The sequence below is a fragment of the Stegodyphus dumicola genome, chromosome 7 (assembly GCF_044657685.1).
Source record: "Stegodyphus dumicola isolate Sdum_Otavi_A_Nest chromosome 7, ASM4465768v1".
NCBI lineage: Eukaryota > Metazoa > Arthropoda > Arachnida > Araneae > Eresidae > Stegodyphus > Stegodyphus dumicola.
In genome coordinates, this window is record NC_140774.1 from 53,725,596 (window position 1) to 53,743,610 (window position 18,015).

Consider the following 18,015-nt stretch of genomic DNA (forward strand, 5'->3'; position numbering starts at 1 on the left):
GACTCAAATTCTTTAGTATATTCTTCTTGCGAGACTTCTTTCGATTTTGATAGGAGATCCAATATTTCTTCATCCAACTGTTGTAGTCGAATTCCTTTATCTTCCAGGATTTCCAGGGACGATAATAGAACATCACTGTTCAATTCTGACTCATTCAAATGTCCATGTAGGCTATTATATGTTTTCGTGAAGGCTGCACGCAGTGGTATTCTTCTTACTTTCAAGGCTTCCATTTCTGCTGTTAAACCATCAAAAGTGTCCTTTACCCAACTAATGCGTCCTGTTAGACGGACGCCACTTTTTATTGTGGTGATCCACGGTTTGAAAATGGTTTCTGAATCAGAAGAGATTCGCGCACTAACCTAGTGCTTCGCATTAGAGAGTAAAGAACATCTATGATATAAAAATATACTTTTATTTACACAGCGAAAACGCGCAGCAACATTATTAACGAAAGCTCATTCTCCTAATAACCTACTTCTTTTTACACTCCGCTTGCGCATGCGCAATGACAATTACCAAAGGAGCTTGGCAGATACTGCCATCTGTTGGATAAACTATTCGCTACAGATATGCTTGTTTAGAAGTATTGCGAGGCCTTCCATTTTCGTAAAATCAGGAATTGTAAATGAAAGATAATAACGATGAAACCTTAATTTCTGAAACTGTTTCTCCTATTATATTTATGGTGTTAAAATATAATTTATCAGTATGAAAATTAGTATCATGAATATTTATGTGCGTTACATTTAATTATAAGTAATGATTATGTAAATGTTTATTTTGTGATATTCTGTGATAACAAGAACCTTCCCTGAAGAATTATGATTATGGGAACTCTCAAACAAAAGGAGTTTTGGACTGAAATGGTGAAAAATTCAATAGGACTCTAAAAATTTATTTAAAAAAATTGATATTTATAAATTATACGTTACAGGATCAAAATTTTATGATTTATGTTTTTTTTTTTTTTAAAAAAAAATTGCTAATGCATTAACGCTTTTCCTTTAAAAATGCTTCTCTGTCGCTACGCCTTTTTCTTCTTGAATGGGAGGAATATGTAAGAAAAATAAAGAATATATAAAAGATTAAATTAGCAACATAAATTTTCCTTCTCTATTCTAAAAATAGTAATCCCTCTCTGCACTGCGTGATTTCGAAAAAAATCTGTGTCATATATGACTTACGTAATTCTGGTGATGTAAATTGAACTAAAGCAGCCAATAATAATTTTACAGCAATATTAACTATCAAATCAAAATGCTCTGAGAACCAAAACTAACTTAGTCTGACTTGAGATTTCATTTTGAACATTACGCACTTGCTTTCCATGCGTCGGCTTAACTAGACTGTTGTCTGTCTGCTGCTGGTTTCTTGCTACAAAGTTATCAAAAATGTAAGCCTTTTGGAACAGGCAGATTTAATGTGCCGACGTGTGTAGCTGAAAATAAAGCTGAAGATTTAATCTGCCTTCGCCTCCAATTCCTAGTCATTATGGATCAACACTTCTACGCTATCGAAATTCTGCTCGTCATTACTTCTAAGTTTATTCCTGCTCCTGAATATATTACATATATATATATTTCCTAGTGTGGCAATGGGATGCAAGTACACCTCTGTAAATGAAAGTGAATGTAGCGCTTTCTCTTAGTCTCTCTTTCTTTTCCTTTTCCTTTTTTTTTTTTTTTTTTTTTTTATATATATATATATATATATTAGTCCACAGAAGCAGGGAGAAGTTTTTCTTCCTTCCTTGAAATAATATTAAGACATTCTTTGTCTATAGAGATTTTAGAACACTTTAAAATCAAGGGATAATTACAAGAAGCAATGTGCATCCTCAAACGTTTAAGGGAGTGCCAAATGTGGGAAATTCGAAAGAAAGTCATCACAGTCGAATCAAAGAAAGAAAACCTTTTATACTATATTCTGTTAGCAACGGTGGATAAAGTTTCTAATTAACGTGTTCTTAATATTTAAAGTAAATTTCATCCAAAGGCAGCAATTTTCAAGAATTGAATATCACAGAAAATTATCATTCCTTAATTTATTCGAAACACACTTCCTCTGACAGCTTCGAGAATGCGTCTGCAAGTGCATTATTTCTAGTCATAAAAACATAAAGAAAATAAAAAAAGAATATAATTAATAATTTATATTTGACTGTTTTAAGGCTGTCAGAATATGGTCTGAAGTTGTAAAGCGCAACAGAAAGACCATTTTCAAGATTTAATTTCTCTAACAATAGAAATGGATAATAAAATATTGGGAAGACATTTCGAGAAAAATACTGAAAATTCTACATTCATTGACTACCGAAAGTCATCATATTCTTTTAGTTTCATAAAATAATGTCAAAAGTTTTAAATGTATTCAACCGAAACTATAAAAAGTAGTTTGAAGCATACAGTGAACGACATAGTCGTATTCTTACACTATAACTCCCCCTTCCCAGAAGAAACTTTTTTTTAATTACGCCGTCGCAGACAGTTCGCTAAAGGGAACGGAAGTCGCTCAAAGGACTTTTAAAGGAAACTGGTTCTTATCCACGTTACAAATGAGAAACCACGTAAGCGTCCATGCAGCCAGTCCGTTCGGCGGGATTCGAAGCCCGGGACCAAGCTACCAGCGCTCTGCAACTTTACCGCTCGGTCACTGGTGAATCAGGAAAAAAGATTTTGAATTAGTTAATATCATGTCTTTTGAATGGGGAAATCATATCAGAAAAGCCTTCGAACACTTATTGCTGTATTGAACTAAAATTCTGTAAATTTAGATATTTCTTAAAATTAAAGATAAATATTTCTTAAAATTGTTTAATATTTTATGATATTATTAGGTTAAAATGTTTCTTAGTACTAGGGCACAAGATTCAAATAGACTTTTTATTATTTCGGGTCCAATTTTCCTTCCCTCGATCTTGTATTACAAATTTCAGTCGCTGTATTAAAGAAATGCTCTGTTTCAAAATTTTATACTTTATTTCCTGTCAACTATATCGATAGAATTTTAATTTGGATAGTGAGGTAATATTATGAGTATCTCAAAAATAAAATGCAACAAGATTCACCCTGTGATGATTGTTTTTGAAAGGTTCTTTGATTTGCTGTCATCCGTGATGTTAATCCAATAATGGGACTTCTTTCTTCTCACACATTATTTTATATATATATATATATATATATAAAAGGTATTAATTAGATTATAAAATATTTACATAAGATTAACATTAATTAAAGTCAATTGGAGAGTACACGCCTGCATATTATCGTGTAGTCCTATTAAGATATACGGTGAGTGCACGCCTGCGATAATCGTGCAGTCACCTCCGACGCTGTCTAAACCCTGACTCTCCCCTGCGGCAATCAATCGCCAGAGGGAGTTGTACAACTTTTTCCCTCGAATACCAGGGAGAGGGAGGTATCAGACATTACACCCCCCCACCTAAGATTGTGATTGGGGTGCAAACCCAAGATCACATATCTGATAACCGTCTGATACATTGAAATATTTCTATCATCAATTCATATAAATTTCATGAATAATTTCTCATACAATAAAAATTTCTTACCTTGATCTTTACAATTATCAATAATAAATTAATCATTATTATCTATATGAAATACATAAAAAATATTCTAATAATTCATAGAAATCATAGCAATAATATATCATACAGCTAACTCAACATAACATATCTAAACATAGACACCAAAGCATGAAATGTTAAAATTTCGATTAAATATACTTAACACAATAACCATATGAGAAATCTTATCTCCACTGAACCTGTAAAATATAAAAGATAGATATGGTTATTTAATATAACAAAAATATCAGTAAGAGGTATGTGTTTTGTCATGGTTTTAAGCTTAGTGTTTCTAGTCAGATATTGAATAAAGTCACGTATTTCAATATAGTTCACAGAGTTCAAGTCACACAGAACCACATAAAGTGTCCACTTAGTTCGATGTGAATCACTTAGGTCACCATTAATGTCACTTATAGTCACACAGAGTCCACACAATGATGGCACCTATAATCAGGAGGACTACTGCACATCAGTCCTGTAGAGCAATTTGGATCCTCTCTACAAGCAAATAATAGAAATGGAATTTGTTTGTCCCATCCTCTGGGTTCTTCTCGTATTACATTATGTAACATATTCTTAAGGACTCTATTCCATCGTTCTATTAAACCATTGCTAGCTGCATGACTTGGACATGAAAATCTTGGGGATGCTCCAATTCTTCTAAGAAATTCCTGGGTCAATGCCGAAGTAAAACTAGTTCCCTGATCGCTTGCTACTATATTTGGTATTCCTGTCCTAGAAAATATTTGCAATAGTGCTTCACACGTATATTTAGCACTCAAAGAAGTTATAGGTATAGCTTCTGGCCATCGTGTATGCTGATCCATCACACATAACACATATTTATGTCCTCGACCCGATGGTGGATCGATAGGACCAATAATATCCATGTTCACGACTTCGAATGGCAAATCCGGTCTGCACACTGGGGTTATGGGTGCTCTTTTATGTATTCTTTCCGGATTTCTCAGCTGACAATTTTCACAAGATTTACAGTACTCCGCAATGTCCTTAACCATGGAAAGCCAATAAAAGTTATATCGAATTCGCTCTTTGGTCTTCTTAATTCCTAAGTGTGCACCGAAGACTGATTCGTGTGCTAACTGAAGAACTTTCGAGCGTCTTTTCGCGGGTAATACCAGTTGAGATACCCCTTCACCTGAAACCTTGTCATTATGATATATCAAATCGTCAATTAAAAGAAAATTTCCTTTCCCCTTCTTTAAATTTAACCTGACAATCTCTAAATCGTCACATTCCCTCTGTTCTTCTTTCAATTTTTCCCTTTCCGATTTCTCTGTCTGTGATGTTGGTTCTTTAATTTCTTCATTATTTACCTTAATATTAGAAGATATAAGTCTGTCGTTTTCACTTTCTAACGAAGACGTTCGCATTACATTTAAATTCTGGCACTGACTTCCATCGTCTGCTGTTTCGGAGTCTAGGCTCTTTTCGACTACTGTCCCTTTGTCTGATTTTTCTGCATCTCTAAATGTTAACGGTGTAAAGAGGTTTTCATATTCCTTCTCCATCATTTTTAGTACATTGGTAGGAATTAACCCTGGTCCTTTCAGTTTATCTGTGACCGCTACAACGACTTCTATAGGTGTTGTTAATGTACCGCTTCTACCCTTATTTACCGACATAAAAGTCTTAATTAATTTGGCTCTTATTTCTTCCCCGAAAGCTGAACTCAAGGTGATGACTCCATAATCGTTATTTACATTAGGGACATTTTCTGGTCTTAAGATGGTAATCTGGGTTCCTCTATCTTCAATACATTCAATCTCCCTTCCATTCACGCTTACCGTAATAAATCTCAGGGGCTAAATAACTTCGTTGACCGGGAAACGCAGCTGCATCGCTCATTACTGTCTGTGTAAGCGTTTTTCCTTTCGAAGTAAAATAGAGATCGCTTTCTTTAGCTAAATCTATTGGAGTGAACCAGTTATCCACTTGACGTATTTTTATATGGGCTGCTGTTTCGCTATCTAGTGATTCCATCAATTTATCGGCTACAATTAATTCATTTCAAAATCTTCAACTTTTCTTAATTTGCAATAGTAATCCCATGTCGCTCTTAATCTTGAGGCAAACTGTATATGGGTTTCATTTCGGAACCGTTTAGCTTTTCTAAAATTGTTTAAGCATGCATCTGCGGTTGGTTCAAATTCCCTTAGAACGATTGATTTCACCCGGTCGTAATTACGCATTTCTTCGCTTTTAACATAGGTTAACAGATTCGTTGCTTTTTCTCCCAATATATGAAGTAATATTTCTACTTTCATTTCGGTAGGGATGTTCTTAATTTCAAAAGCTTTTTCTAAAGAGGTGAAGAATAAATTCCAGGTTTCTGCACGTTGCGGTACGGGAATTGTCAATGCTTGAACACTTTTAATCATATCTTCTAATGTTAATGTTCTTTCTACATTGGAATTCCTACTTGTATTACTTTGGATACGAGCCAGTTCTAATTGATTATCATGCACTAATTTTAATTTCTCTAGTTCCAGAGCTCGATTCTCACGTTTAAGTCTATCTGAGACCGTGCTCCTTAAAATTTCTGTTACGAATTCCGGATCATTTTCACATTCTGAACTTTGTAAAATAAGTTTTAGATCAGCTACTGTTGAGTTAGGAGGAACAGCCTCACCTAATTCTTCTGCGACAAATATTAAATCTTCTTTTCTTATTCCTTTTACAGCAAACATTTTATCTTATTGTCATGCAATAAGAGATGAAATCAAAAAGTCAGATAAAATTATTGCCTACCTCTTATCATCTTGATGACGCTCACCACGACGACAAAGTGATCCCACTTCTGACACCAATGTGATGATTGATTTTGAAAGGTTCTTTAATTTGCTGTCATCCGTGATGTTAATCCAATAATGGGACTTCTTTCTTCTCACACATTATTTTATTTATATATATATACAAGAGGTATTAAGTAGATTACAAAATATTTACATAAGATTAACATTAATTAAAGTCAATTGGAGAGTACACGCCTGCATATTATCGTGTAGTCCTATTAAGATATATGGTGAGTGCACGCCTGCGATAATCGTGCAGTCACCTCCGACGCTGTTTAAATCCTAACTGACTCTAACCTGCGGCAATCAATCGCCAGAGGGAGTTGTACAACTTTTTCCCTCGAATACCAGGGAGAGGGAGGTATCAGGCATTACACATCCATTCAGAGAAATATTATTAGGGTCACTGCTTGGCTTAGGTGGAACTGGGAATTATTTTGTACCTCACACTTTTGTGCTATTAATTCAGTCATTTTAAAATATATTAAAAAAGGTCCATAAAACTATTTATTAGCTTAAAAATTACTGTTTCAAAGTGCAATATAGTATATCCTTATACCAATTTTTTCCTAATAGAACTATTTCAGCTTTGAAAATTCTTCTTCGGTTCTTCTGCGTCCTAAATCTGACTATTTATTCAAAACTATTAGCTTAGAGAAAAAATATTACCTTCTTCCAGTATTAAATTTTCTGATTTCTCATTGATTTTGAAAGAGAAAGTTAGGTTTCCTGTTTTTGCGCAGATGTCGAATTTTCTTTTGCCATTTGACTATTACATCCTCGAAGACTGAATTACTGTTTTAACATTTTCTAAATTAACATATTCTGTTTGTCATAAATAAAGTGTTGTCACAAGTCTGTGGTTAGCCAGCATTCGATTATCTTAATATATATATATTTACAATATTGCATTATATTCTACAGGATCGTATTGCATTAAAAATAGCTTAAAAATAAAATCCTTTTTTTTTTTTAACTTGAACGTTTTAAATCTTTGAACCTTGAACTTGAATCCTTGAACGTTTTAAAAAAAGGATAAATCTCTTTTTTTAACTGTTTCTGAAATGTTAAAAAATAATTTTCGGTTTTTCCAGTTGCAGATAAGGAACTAATTTATGAATTTTTATATACATTTGCCTCCTTGAAGATTCTAAAATACTTTATTGAAGAGTTCAAGAAAACGTGTTTTAGGCGTCTCTTTTCACTATTTCGACGCAAAATAGTATTATAAATATAAATGTTTTATTTATCGCAGATGATTTGGTTTTCAGACTCAGTAATATTCAAGAAATCGAAACCCGTTTTCAGCTTCACTCCGTCGTGCGAATCCAGGCTAGCTTATGTGTATAATATTTATACATGTTAAGGGCAAGTGGTTAAGACCGCTGAATACTGGGAATTCGACTGGATTAGATCTCAGACGAATGCGCTAGTTGCATGGTTGGTTTTCATAGTTTTCCCTATATGTAACATTAATATGAGCCAGTTTTCCTTAGAAAATCCTTTACGAAAGTGCCTTCCCCCTTAAGCAGATAGTCCGTGTGTGTTTTGTCATACTCAAATAACCTAACTTAACCTAACCTTATATCGTTAGCAGCATCGTATTGTGTATTTCACAGAAGGTATAGTGCCCATATTGCTGCCAAGTGATCCATGTGCAACAAAGAGGCAGTAACATTAAGGGGTGGAAGAATAATTCATTTTGCTATTGGGCAAATTAATTTGTACTTTTCTGTTATAAAGTTTCATATAGTGCACTACATATCATTAAAGGTTTGCCTTTATTTTGCAGTGAAATAATTTCACTACTGTACGCATAAAAAGATAAAGTTTTATTATGATTTTCATATATGTCTCCATAGAAATTATGTTTCTGCATTATGTTGCAAATTCGTAATAAAAGGTACTTTTTTTGGTTCAATGGGTCTATCTTAATTGCAAATCTTCGATAATTCTCTGTTACTGAACATTTCCTGTTGTCTGGTCACCATCCAGTCCTGCTTATATTGAACTAGAAAGCCCGGCGGTCATACGAAATGACCGCTGTTCTAGATATTATAAATTGTAATTAAATGATTTGTGCAAAGGTGTCTGCTAATTAAAACTGAATTACCCAGGGCTGGCGGCAAGGACGCCCCTTTGCTAACTGCCCCATGGGGTTTCTCCCTTCTACTTGCTTAATTGCTTAAAGTAGAGTACAATGAAGGAAACCACTGGCGGTACATTTCTTAAAAGACCACCGCTAGCTCAATCAATAAAGGTGATTTAAATAATGAAATGTTAATTCACATGTCAAAGATCTCTTTGTACACAACATTTCTTGTGTAGACCTTTCCTTCAGTTTTAAGTTCGCCTTGCAGAGGACCATCCAATATTTTTAATTTTATGTCCGTTCTTTCACGAACTCTTGAACAAGCAACATAAAGTTGACCGTTTCCAAATGCAGGCTCAGGTAAAAAAATGCCAACACGCTTAAGCGTTTGGCCCTGAGATTTATTGATGGTCATAGCAAAGGCAAGTTTTACAGGAAATTGTCTACGTCTCAATTGAAACGGCAACACTGTGCCGTGTCAACTTCACCCGATTGGCTAGTACAGTTACATAAGCAACCAATAAACTATCGGCGACAAACAGACACTTAAGCCGCATATATATATGGGGTGAAGTAACATTATCTCCTCCGAAACGGCTGGCTCCCGGGCTTAGCGAAACACACCGTTCGATTCCGCAGGTTCATGGCACGCCATTTTGACCATTCGCGTCTTCTTGGGACTTTAATTAGCCGAGATATTAATTAAAAACTAATTTTCCCCTACTTTTTCCGTTTTCGTTCTTGGGTTTTCCCAATTAGAGGGATTTGGCTACGTGCCAAATTCTTTTTTCTCGAATATCTACGGAACGGCGCCGAGTTGAAATTCGAGACGCGTATCCTCGGATTCCAAAAAAGTCTCCGAATCCATCGATACCGTTCTTATCTTCGTAGGACTTTAATCGGTTGAGATATTAATTAAAAACTGCGGAAACGGAAATTTCCGGGCTCATTTTTCCGAGTGGCAACAATAAACTATCGGCGACACACACTTTAGCCGCTTATATATATATAAAGAAAAGATATTTGAGATTTTAAAGCCAGAAAAAGAACCGAAGTGCATCTTCTGCTCACTACCGCATGTAAGTTCATACAGGGGTTGCCCCGTGTACAAGAAGCGATATGAACAAAGAAGCAGCAGGCGAAGCCAGCAGCTAAGATCCCTACGCCGGCAGATTTTCCGAAATTCATCGAAACATAGGAAGACAGCAGTAAAACCCAGATGCAACCTCTCTACAGTGATAGAGTAAATTAAAAATTAGAAAACCCACCCACAGAGTACAAGGATATCATAAACTGGATCCAAGATTCTGAAATCAAAAAATTTCTGAACAGTATGGTTGAGCACGTTGAGAAGATCCGCACTGCAAAAACCACGGCTGAGAAGTTTACTGCCGGGTTCAAAGCAGCCATGACACTGATGAGATTTGCTGAAAGTGAAGAGTAATCACCAGCTTAGAAGCATTTGAGGGAATTTCACTATGTTTACGATTTCTTTTCACTTTTTCAACACACAGGTTCCCCTGTTTACAGCAGGAGAGCTCGGGGTCAGTACTTGGGTGGGTGACCACCCACGTGACTGGCCTCGACGTATAATCTTTCTTCAACTAGTGAAGATACATCACAGCTTGTGCGGCGGCTAGGTACTTGAACCCTCCTTCTCCAAAGTCTACTTGACCAACTCACATGCATTAGCACATGTTCCTGCTTCACCTTTGTCGGTGCGGTGTAAATCACCTTAATTTTTAATTCTTCCCAACCCCTTAGGCCCTTAGGGCATATCTCCAACAGAGACGGTTAAAGTAGCAGAGGCTACTAAATGCCGCCTAACCATTCACTCGGTTTCGATTTCGATTTTATTTGAGATTTTACTGTACTTATATTTAACACGAAGAATAATATTGTCCAATAAAGAAATATTTGAACAGTCTAGTGATATGGTTTATGTTTTAATAAATTTATTAATTCAGCAAATATTATGTTTTAAATTTACAATTTTAACTAAGAAAAGGGATAATTCTCCAAGGGTGTAGAATTTGCCCATAAAATAGTAATATTCTTAAGAATAAAATGTATTATTTTAAACCTTTATTCTTATGGCTGTTACGAAGAGCGGGTCAAAGCACAGGAGGTATCGGCACTTGCATAAGGCAGGAGTTGAGTTTTTTATTATTCACAAGAAACAATTAAATTAAAATACATTGCTCTTCCATTAATAAAGCATTCAATTTATAGGATGCGCCAATTGCACAGACTATCTTGAGTACTGAAATGCTGGAGACGGCGTTGGCTGTAGCTTTGGAATCTAAAAGCTACCTCTGAAAGCTTTAGATCAAATGTTTTATAACTTCTGTATAAATTATGTTTTATACATATCAACAATATAGATTCTTTTACACATTTACACCAATTTTCATTCTTGATCAAAATCTTTCATCTGCGAATATATACAGGATTTAGATCACTTTAGTATTCGGTGTTCTTTAAGAAATATTACTGCATTTCACAAATTAGCCTTCCCACAAATTTATCACAGATACTTTCTTTTAGGAAATTTAATTAATTTCCTTTTGTTCTTTTAAGATCCAGCCGTGACTTCTTCTAACCACTGAAGATAGCTGGTAATTCTGGTATAAACACCCGGATAACCAGCTTGGGCACACTGGTAGCCAAACGAAACTACCCCGACTAAATGCCAAGCGCCGTTTTCGAATAACATGAGTGGGCCTCCAGAATCCCGCTGAAAGAAAGAAAAACCAATCAAATACTGTTAAGATCTTAAATAGTAAGACGCTTAGAATTTTAGAATGAGAAATAATACAATGTTCACAGAAACTTTGCCGTTTCTTCTTTTCTTATAAAGAATAAAAAATATTTTCCATAATTATATTTACGTGTGTATACTCCAGTTCAGGCGTTCCGCATGGACTTTTATTGTTATATACCCAGTGAATGAGCTAATTATAATGGGCTTGCAAGAGTCCTTTCGTAAATTTGTGCCTCATTTACGAGCCTCCTGTTATTTTGATTGCATTGTACTACCGCTAATAATATAATAACAGTAATAATAATTTAAATAATGTAATTAATTATTTAAATTAAAAAAAAAAGCAAGAAAATCTGAAAGTTTTTAGATTTTAAATTACGTCCAAAGGGGCTTTTCTTTAACGTTTTTTTGTGTTACCTTTATTTATTAAATATCATGTTCTACGTACTCAAACCATAAAATTCAGTTCAATAGCAATATCGCAAAGTAATTTTAAAATGAACATATCTTTAGAATTTCCGATAGATAGTCTCGTGGGCTGAATATAATTTTTTTTTTCCTCAGACAGTGTTGCTATTGCTCTCTTTGAAATCGTTGAGTTTGTTAATCGGGTAGTGCAATGAACCTTCTACAAAAATTTCCTAATATTGTAATTTGGCATGGCATAGCTTCTTGTTTTGCAGGATTTCCCTTACATTACTAACCAGTTATTTTAATTTTGGTACCTTTTCTGAATTCTCTATTTTCCCTCTCATTTCCTCTCCAGGATGCAAATTAAGCGGGTGAAAGAGAGTATTTAAACGGGTGAAAAGTATAGTTTAGACAGAACGTGATTTCGCTACTATAGCGCACGTTGCTGTGTTGTCCTCCCAACTGTTAGCTTAGTAGCGGCTACCTAGTCTGGTTGTTTAGTTAGTCTATCGCCGGTGTAGGTTGCTCATTCAGCCTGTTAGGTTAAATTGCGAAGTCTATCACTACTTCTTATATTTCGAATTTATTGTTAAATTTACCTTAAGTTCTCACAGCAAGTAGTAGGTGTTTCTGTGAGCACGTAGTTCATACCTTTCTGTTAAACTGTTGAGATAAATAAAAAGTTGAGTAACTTTTTATACCCTTTATCTGCTGTATTACTTTACACGCTGTAAGGATCTTAAGTTTTACTAACGTTTATTTTATTTTAAATCTTTACTATCACTTCTTATTTTCTACTTCCGGCCAGAATTAAAAGCTTTAACTTATTTATGCAAATTTGTCTTGCGAACGCCAAGTACTTAAGTTGTGGCTTTTTGCCAAGCAAGAGAGAAGGAGTGATTAGGAGCAGGCCGCTTGCCATAGCAGTTTTACTCGGTTGCTGGTTGTCTTCAAGGCCAGAGGTTTAATCCTCTTGATAATTTTAAACGTATTGTAGTATTAGCAGTTCTCAGTACTACATACGGCTTTCTGTTAATATACGGCCAATCTTCAAGTAGACACTTGTTTATTAATCCAAAGTTAGTTTAGTTAGAGTTTAGTTAATATTTTTATATTCTTACGTTCAGACCACAAGTGGTTGGTCTCTGTATTCCGAAGTCCGGAAATCATTGTAAAGAGAGAAAAATAAAGGGTTTCGTATACCCTTCTTGTGGGTATTGTCTACTTCCCACATTTATTGAACATAGCTTTAGTAAGCTCCCTGTTCCGAGTCAGGTCATTTAATGTTCCCAAAGCAAGTAAGGAGGAACACTGAACCTGATAACGCTTGTGAGAGAAATCGCCTGGCTAGACTTTTGAGATCTAGACATGTTGTATGATAGCAAAAAGAAAGTGAGATCTAAAGTTTACAGTTAACATTAGGAAATTCGATACGATACATTAGCATAATAAATAATTTCGAAATATTTCTTCATAAATTGGATGTATTTTATCACCAATATTCCAAATCAGCAAGAATTAAATGACAGTGGCAAATACCTAGGTGTCGAAATATTAAAAATCGATCGCGCGTTTGAACCACTATAGGCAGCATGCAGTTTATAGACGAATTTTTTTCCTATATGAAGGAACTAACCAGCTTTGTGCAAGCATTTTTCATAGAATGATAAATATAAGAGGTTTTCAAAAAGCCTCCTAAATCAGGAAATTTTAAAAGATTTGGCACTAATGATTAATATTCCACAAGAATTATCATATCGCATATTTTGTATTTTCAAAATTTTTTAAAAATATAACAATATTTTCTTTATTTTAAAACGTTTTCTTATTTTTGTACAATTATTTGTATTTCTTGTTTTTGCAAAGGATAAAACATTTATTTAGAATTTGATATTTTGTTTTTATGGAACAAAATACGAGTCTTAAAAAAATTTCATAACTCATCACTATACATATTTTGATGTTACACTTCTTGCCTGGGAATTAAAGTTTTTTTTATTGCCATGATGCTATCTTGCAAAACACTCACACCGCACAGTTCATGTTTGGCCGATGAAGTTACATAAGGTGATTGTGATTTCCGAGAATATTAAATTGACTTAAAACTTTCAATTCCGAAAATTTTTGATGAACCAAAAGGATAAAGAAGCATTTAATAGGGACATCAAAATAATTAACATTAATAGTGGTCGAAGTAGCATTGTTTTGTTTGACATCCTCAGTATCCGTTATGCTAGACCGTTATGCTACCCAATTTTAGAGCGATTTCGAGGCTGTTTAATTAACGTTTAAAATGTAAAGAGTTATTTTTTTAAAATATTCAATTTGATAGCTTTTTTTCTGGACTTATAAGTGTGCATTGAGATTTCCATAATAGAAAGGCTTTTCGTAAAATTTCCAGGGTTATTAATTTCCATTCCTCTTCCACTACTTTCCAGAAACCATCAATCGTATTGGGCTTGCGCTAAGAAAGAGCTCTTTTCAAGAGACCAAAGATACAATAATCCATAGATAAGGTGTCAAGAGACTTTGCAGGAATACATCGAGAAGAATTTATGCAGTATCTGTATCAGTTTTTAATTTTTTTTTTTAAGCCGCCGTATTTTTCGAAGTGCGGCTTGTTCCTTTGTCTTGCTGAAGTTTCATTTTATGAATGTTACTGGAATAAAAAAAAAATGAAATTCTTCTGTAAATATCGGTCGTAAAACGTTTTCTTGATAGTACGTTAACTTAATTTTAACATTATTTCCACTCTTCTTACCTTTAATTTCTCAGTGTAAGAGATTTTTTCGACAACCATAAACCACTTACTGAAATTTTCTTTGCATTGACGGAATCAGGTTTGGAATTTTTTTTTTCTCTTCATTTTCAATAACAAATATACTATTTTTCTGTTGCAGATGACCATGTTTCATTAAGGCTCGTAATGTATTTCCATTTATCTCCTGCTAAATAGTTTTCATACAGATTGTTCTGTGTTTAGCTACTGGCCTTTGTAAAGGCTGGTGAATTTTTATTTTCTTTTGAGTTTTTAAGTTGTAAATCGTAAGTTGGTTTATGACTTTACTTATTTCTGAAACAAATGTATTTAAAGGCTTTGCAGTTGATTTCTGCGTCGGCGGATTTTTTCTTGTTACCAACGATATAACTTTAGAAACCCTAGAAACAGTATGCACTTTTTTCGGGTATTCTTTTGGAATCATCTTTCCATGTAGACGGACAGGTTTTCCCTTTCAAGTTAATAATGTTGCTTAAACATTAGAAACACTTAGAAAATTTAGTACCATGCATTTCACAACGTTTTTGAATTACGGAATAGAAACTTTTCTCTTCGGATAACGAAAAAACACATGCTTATACTTACAGCTTGTTTACATGCGACATTTTGAAAGTATAAATTTAAAATCAGCAAACGATTACTCATTTCAAATTATAAGCTCTTGCCAGAAATTTCTCTTCCAAAACTTTTGCTTTTTTTATTTCTTTATCGTAATCGTTTTATAAATATGTAAACACTCTTTGTAACTGCATTAGCAAGGTGACTAAAATTTGTAAACAAAATGTTGCTGAAATGATTTTGCTAAACGAACACTATTAGGATATAACTAAATATTTCGAAACTGATTTTTATTCACTTTCTTTTCTTTCCAATACAGTATTTATTCTTGTATTTTTCTCTCTCGCATATTTTGCCTCTTAGTTTTTATGCAAAAGTTTCTGAATTTTTTTAAAAATATTCACATCATTTTCCCCTTCCTCAAGGGGTTCAGTCATACTTTCTAAATTTTAAAAAATGTGTTCTTCAATGTAGTGGTTGTTTTCGTCTTACTAATCGATTTTCTCGTGATTTTGGGTGTATGGGCTCTGACTGATTACGCAGTTATAATGAAGAGCTTTAAGAAAACGGGAAATTTAATTCTCTTGATGGTTCTGAAGATCACGTGGGAAGACACACTAATTGGAGCGAAGGCGATGACAATAGTATCGACACAAACCGCAGTTCTAACAGCTATGAACGATTTTGAAGCTTAAGAAGTAGCTGTAGATAACATTAAAAGCGGACGATATACAGGATGGAAGATAGTAGAAATTAAGATATCTTATTAGATATTTTAATGTTAATATAACGATGTATTCTTATTGGAATGTAAGCTTCCTTGAAATAAAGACTATTGGGATAGTCACCGATAGTTTAACTGCGAATGCGTTTAGTTTGTTACGTTTTCACTGCAGCCGCATCCTTCAAAAATTAAATTATTTGCAGAACTTTTTCCTCCCGATTCTCGTACAATAAAATTAGAAAAAAAAAATCTGATGTGTACACCACATGACTTCCTTGTACGGAATACTAAATTATACACATTTTTTCTTGCATTTCATTTAAACTTATTGGATTGAATTAAATCTACTTCGCCGACAGCGCATAAATCACAATGGAATAAATGCATTCTTTAAAATTCACTCTAGTATTTGTTTACGATAGCGACACTCTGGCGCTAGATTCACTTAGCAGTAAGTCGCAATGTGCCGAAAGAATTCCTTATGTAAATATTAAATATTATATTTCGCATAAAAATATTATTCAATAGGAAATAAAATGTTGCCACAATATTCATTTATTTTTATCGTTATAGTACTAGCAACAGAATTTATTAAATTGTTTTCCGAAATGCGTACTTTTTCCATTTGAACGTATTCTGCCTTTCTGCCGCATCAAGGAGGGAAAAAATAATTCTGTAAAAAAAAAAAAAAAAAAAAAAAAAAAGAGAAAAATAAATTCCCTATGTTTTTTGACGATTTTCTGAAATTAGGCACAGCAGCATGAGCTTTGACATTAATGTGGAACACGAGCAAGTGATGCAAATTTTATTTATGTCTCGACTATGTTAAAAAGAGCTTCTTTGTAAGTTTCTAAGAAGTTTTACATCTAAATTATTCATACGTTAAGTATCACATAAGCAACATTATCTAAAAAAAAATCATGTACTAAGTTTTTTCTCTGGTCTTTCTTCTTTCTATTTCTGTTGTAGGACGTAATCCCACATTTAGTAAAATAAGAATTAAATAAATAAATAACATAATAATAATAAAAAAAGTCTGAAAGGTTTCAGATTTTAAATTACGTCCAAAGGGGCTTTTTTTAACGTTTTTTGTGTTACCTTTGTTTATTAAATACCATGTTCTTTGCACTTAAACCATAAAATTCAGTTCAATAGCAATGCCGCAAAATAATTTTAAAATGAGCATATCTTTAGAATTTCCGATACACAGTTCAGCGCCCTGGAGATAAAAAGGATCCCCCCCGTAATGTGTTGCCATTGCTCGCTTTGAAATCCTTGTGTTTGTCGATCAAAAATTCGTTACAGATTTACAAAATATGAAATCGATAATAAAACAAATTCCAAATTTCAAATTTGGTCTTCCACATGTCCATATTCGTAGGAGGATTACGTCATTCGAAATTCGGTGGCTCTATGTACCGTTGTTTTATCACAATGCGAGAAATATACATACATTTATCCAGATTTTTCATTATTTAATTTCTTCAAATGTAATGCAGGACTCTAACACTTGGTGGCAACAGTTTGAAAAGTGAGACGGACATTTATTAGTGATTCAACGCAAAATCGCAAAACGAAAACAATAGTCCTTTAGGGACAAAGCCCCTTTGAACTAAAAAATATCTGGAAGGATACAGATTTTAGAGAGTTTGTTAAAAGTTTTCTCTTGCTGAGCTCGCAGGTTACCAATATGCTCTAGAACTCATTTCTCTCTTTCCTGCTCATACAACCTTTTTTGCCTTTTTAACTTTATTATTAAACATAACTTTTTTCGCACTTACACCGCACTAAATTAACCCTAAAATCTCAAAATTATTAAAACAATACATTTTTAGAATTCCCGATACACTGTTGAATATTGCTATGTGCTTTTTTACTTTTTTTTAAGTCTTTTTTTCTATTCATAATATCAACGTTCAGTTTTCTTAAAAAGATGGCCTACAATTTCTTTTTTGTTTTATTAATTTTAATATTAAATACCACTTACATCACATACAATTGGACATAAGATCATAAAATTTTTTATGCTATTTATTTAATACATGGTGAATAATGTTTCGTGGCAATACCATTTCATTCGTGTTACCATACATTTTTTTTCACTACATTACATCTTTAAAAATAATACATGACTAAAACATTTGGTGGTAATATCCTTTTATTTGAAAAGTGGTACCGGTTTAAAAAACTCTCCGCATTTTAAATTTGCTCCCTATTATTCTATGTAATTCGTTCGCAAAGTTCCTTAAATTAAGAGCTTCAAATTTAGTTTTTAAAAG

At 33.7% G+C, this 18,015-nt stretch overlaps 1 protein-coding gene across 2 annotated transcripts in view; it reads right to left on the minus strand.

Annotated features, from left to right (window-relative positions):
* Positions 1-10,643: 10,643 nt before the first annotated feature.
* Positions 10,644-18,015, minus strand: part of LOC118196479 (clotting factor B-like) — a 57,681-nt gene continuing 50,309 nt past the window's right edge. For both annotated transcript variants that reach the window (XM_035367943.2, XM_035367942.2), the window contains exon 8: positions 10,644-11,237. In XM_035367943.2, coding sequence (XP_035223834.1) covers positions 11,076-11,237 — 162 coding nt within the window. In that variant the 3' untranslated portion in view covers positions 10,644-11,075. The remainder of the gene's footprint in view (positions 11,238-18,015) is intronic.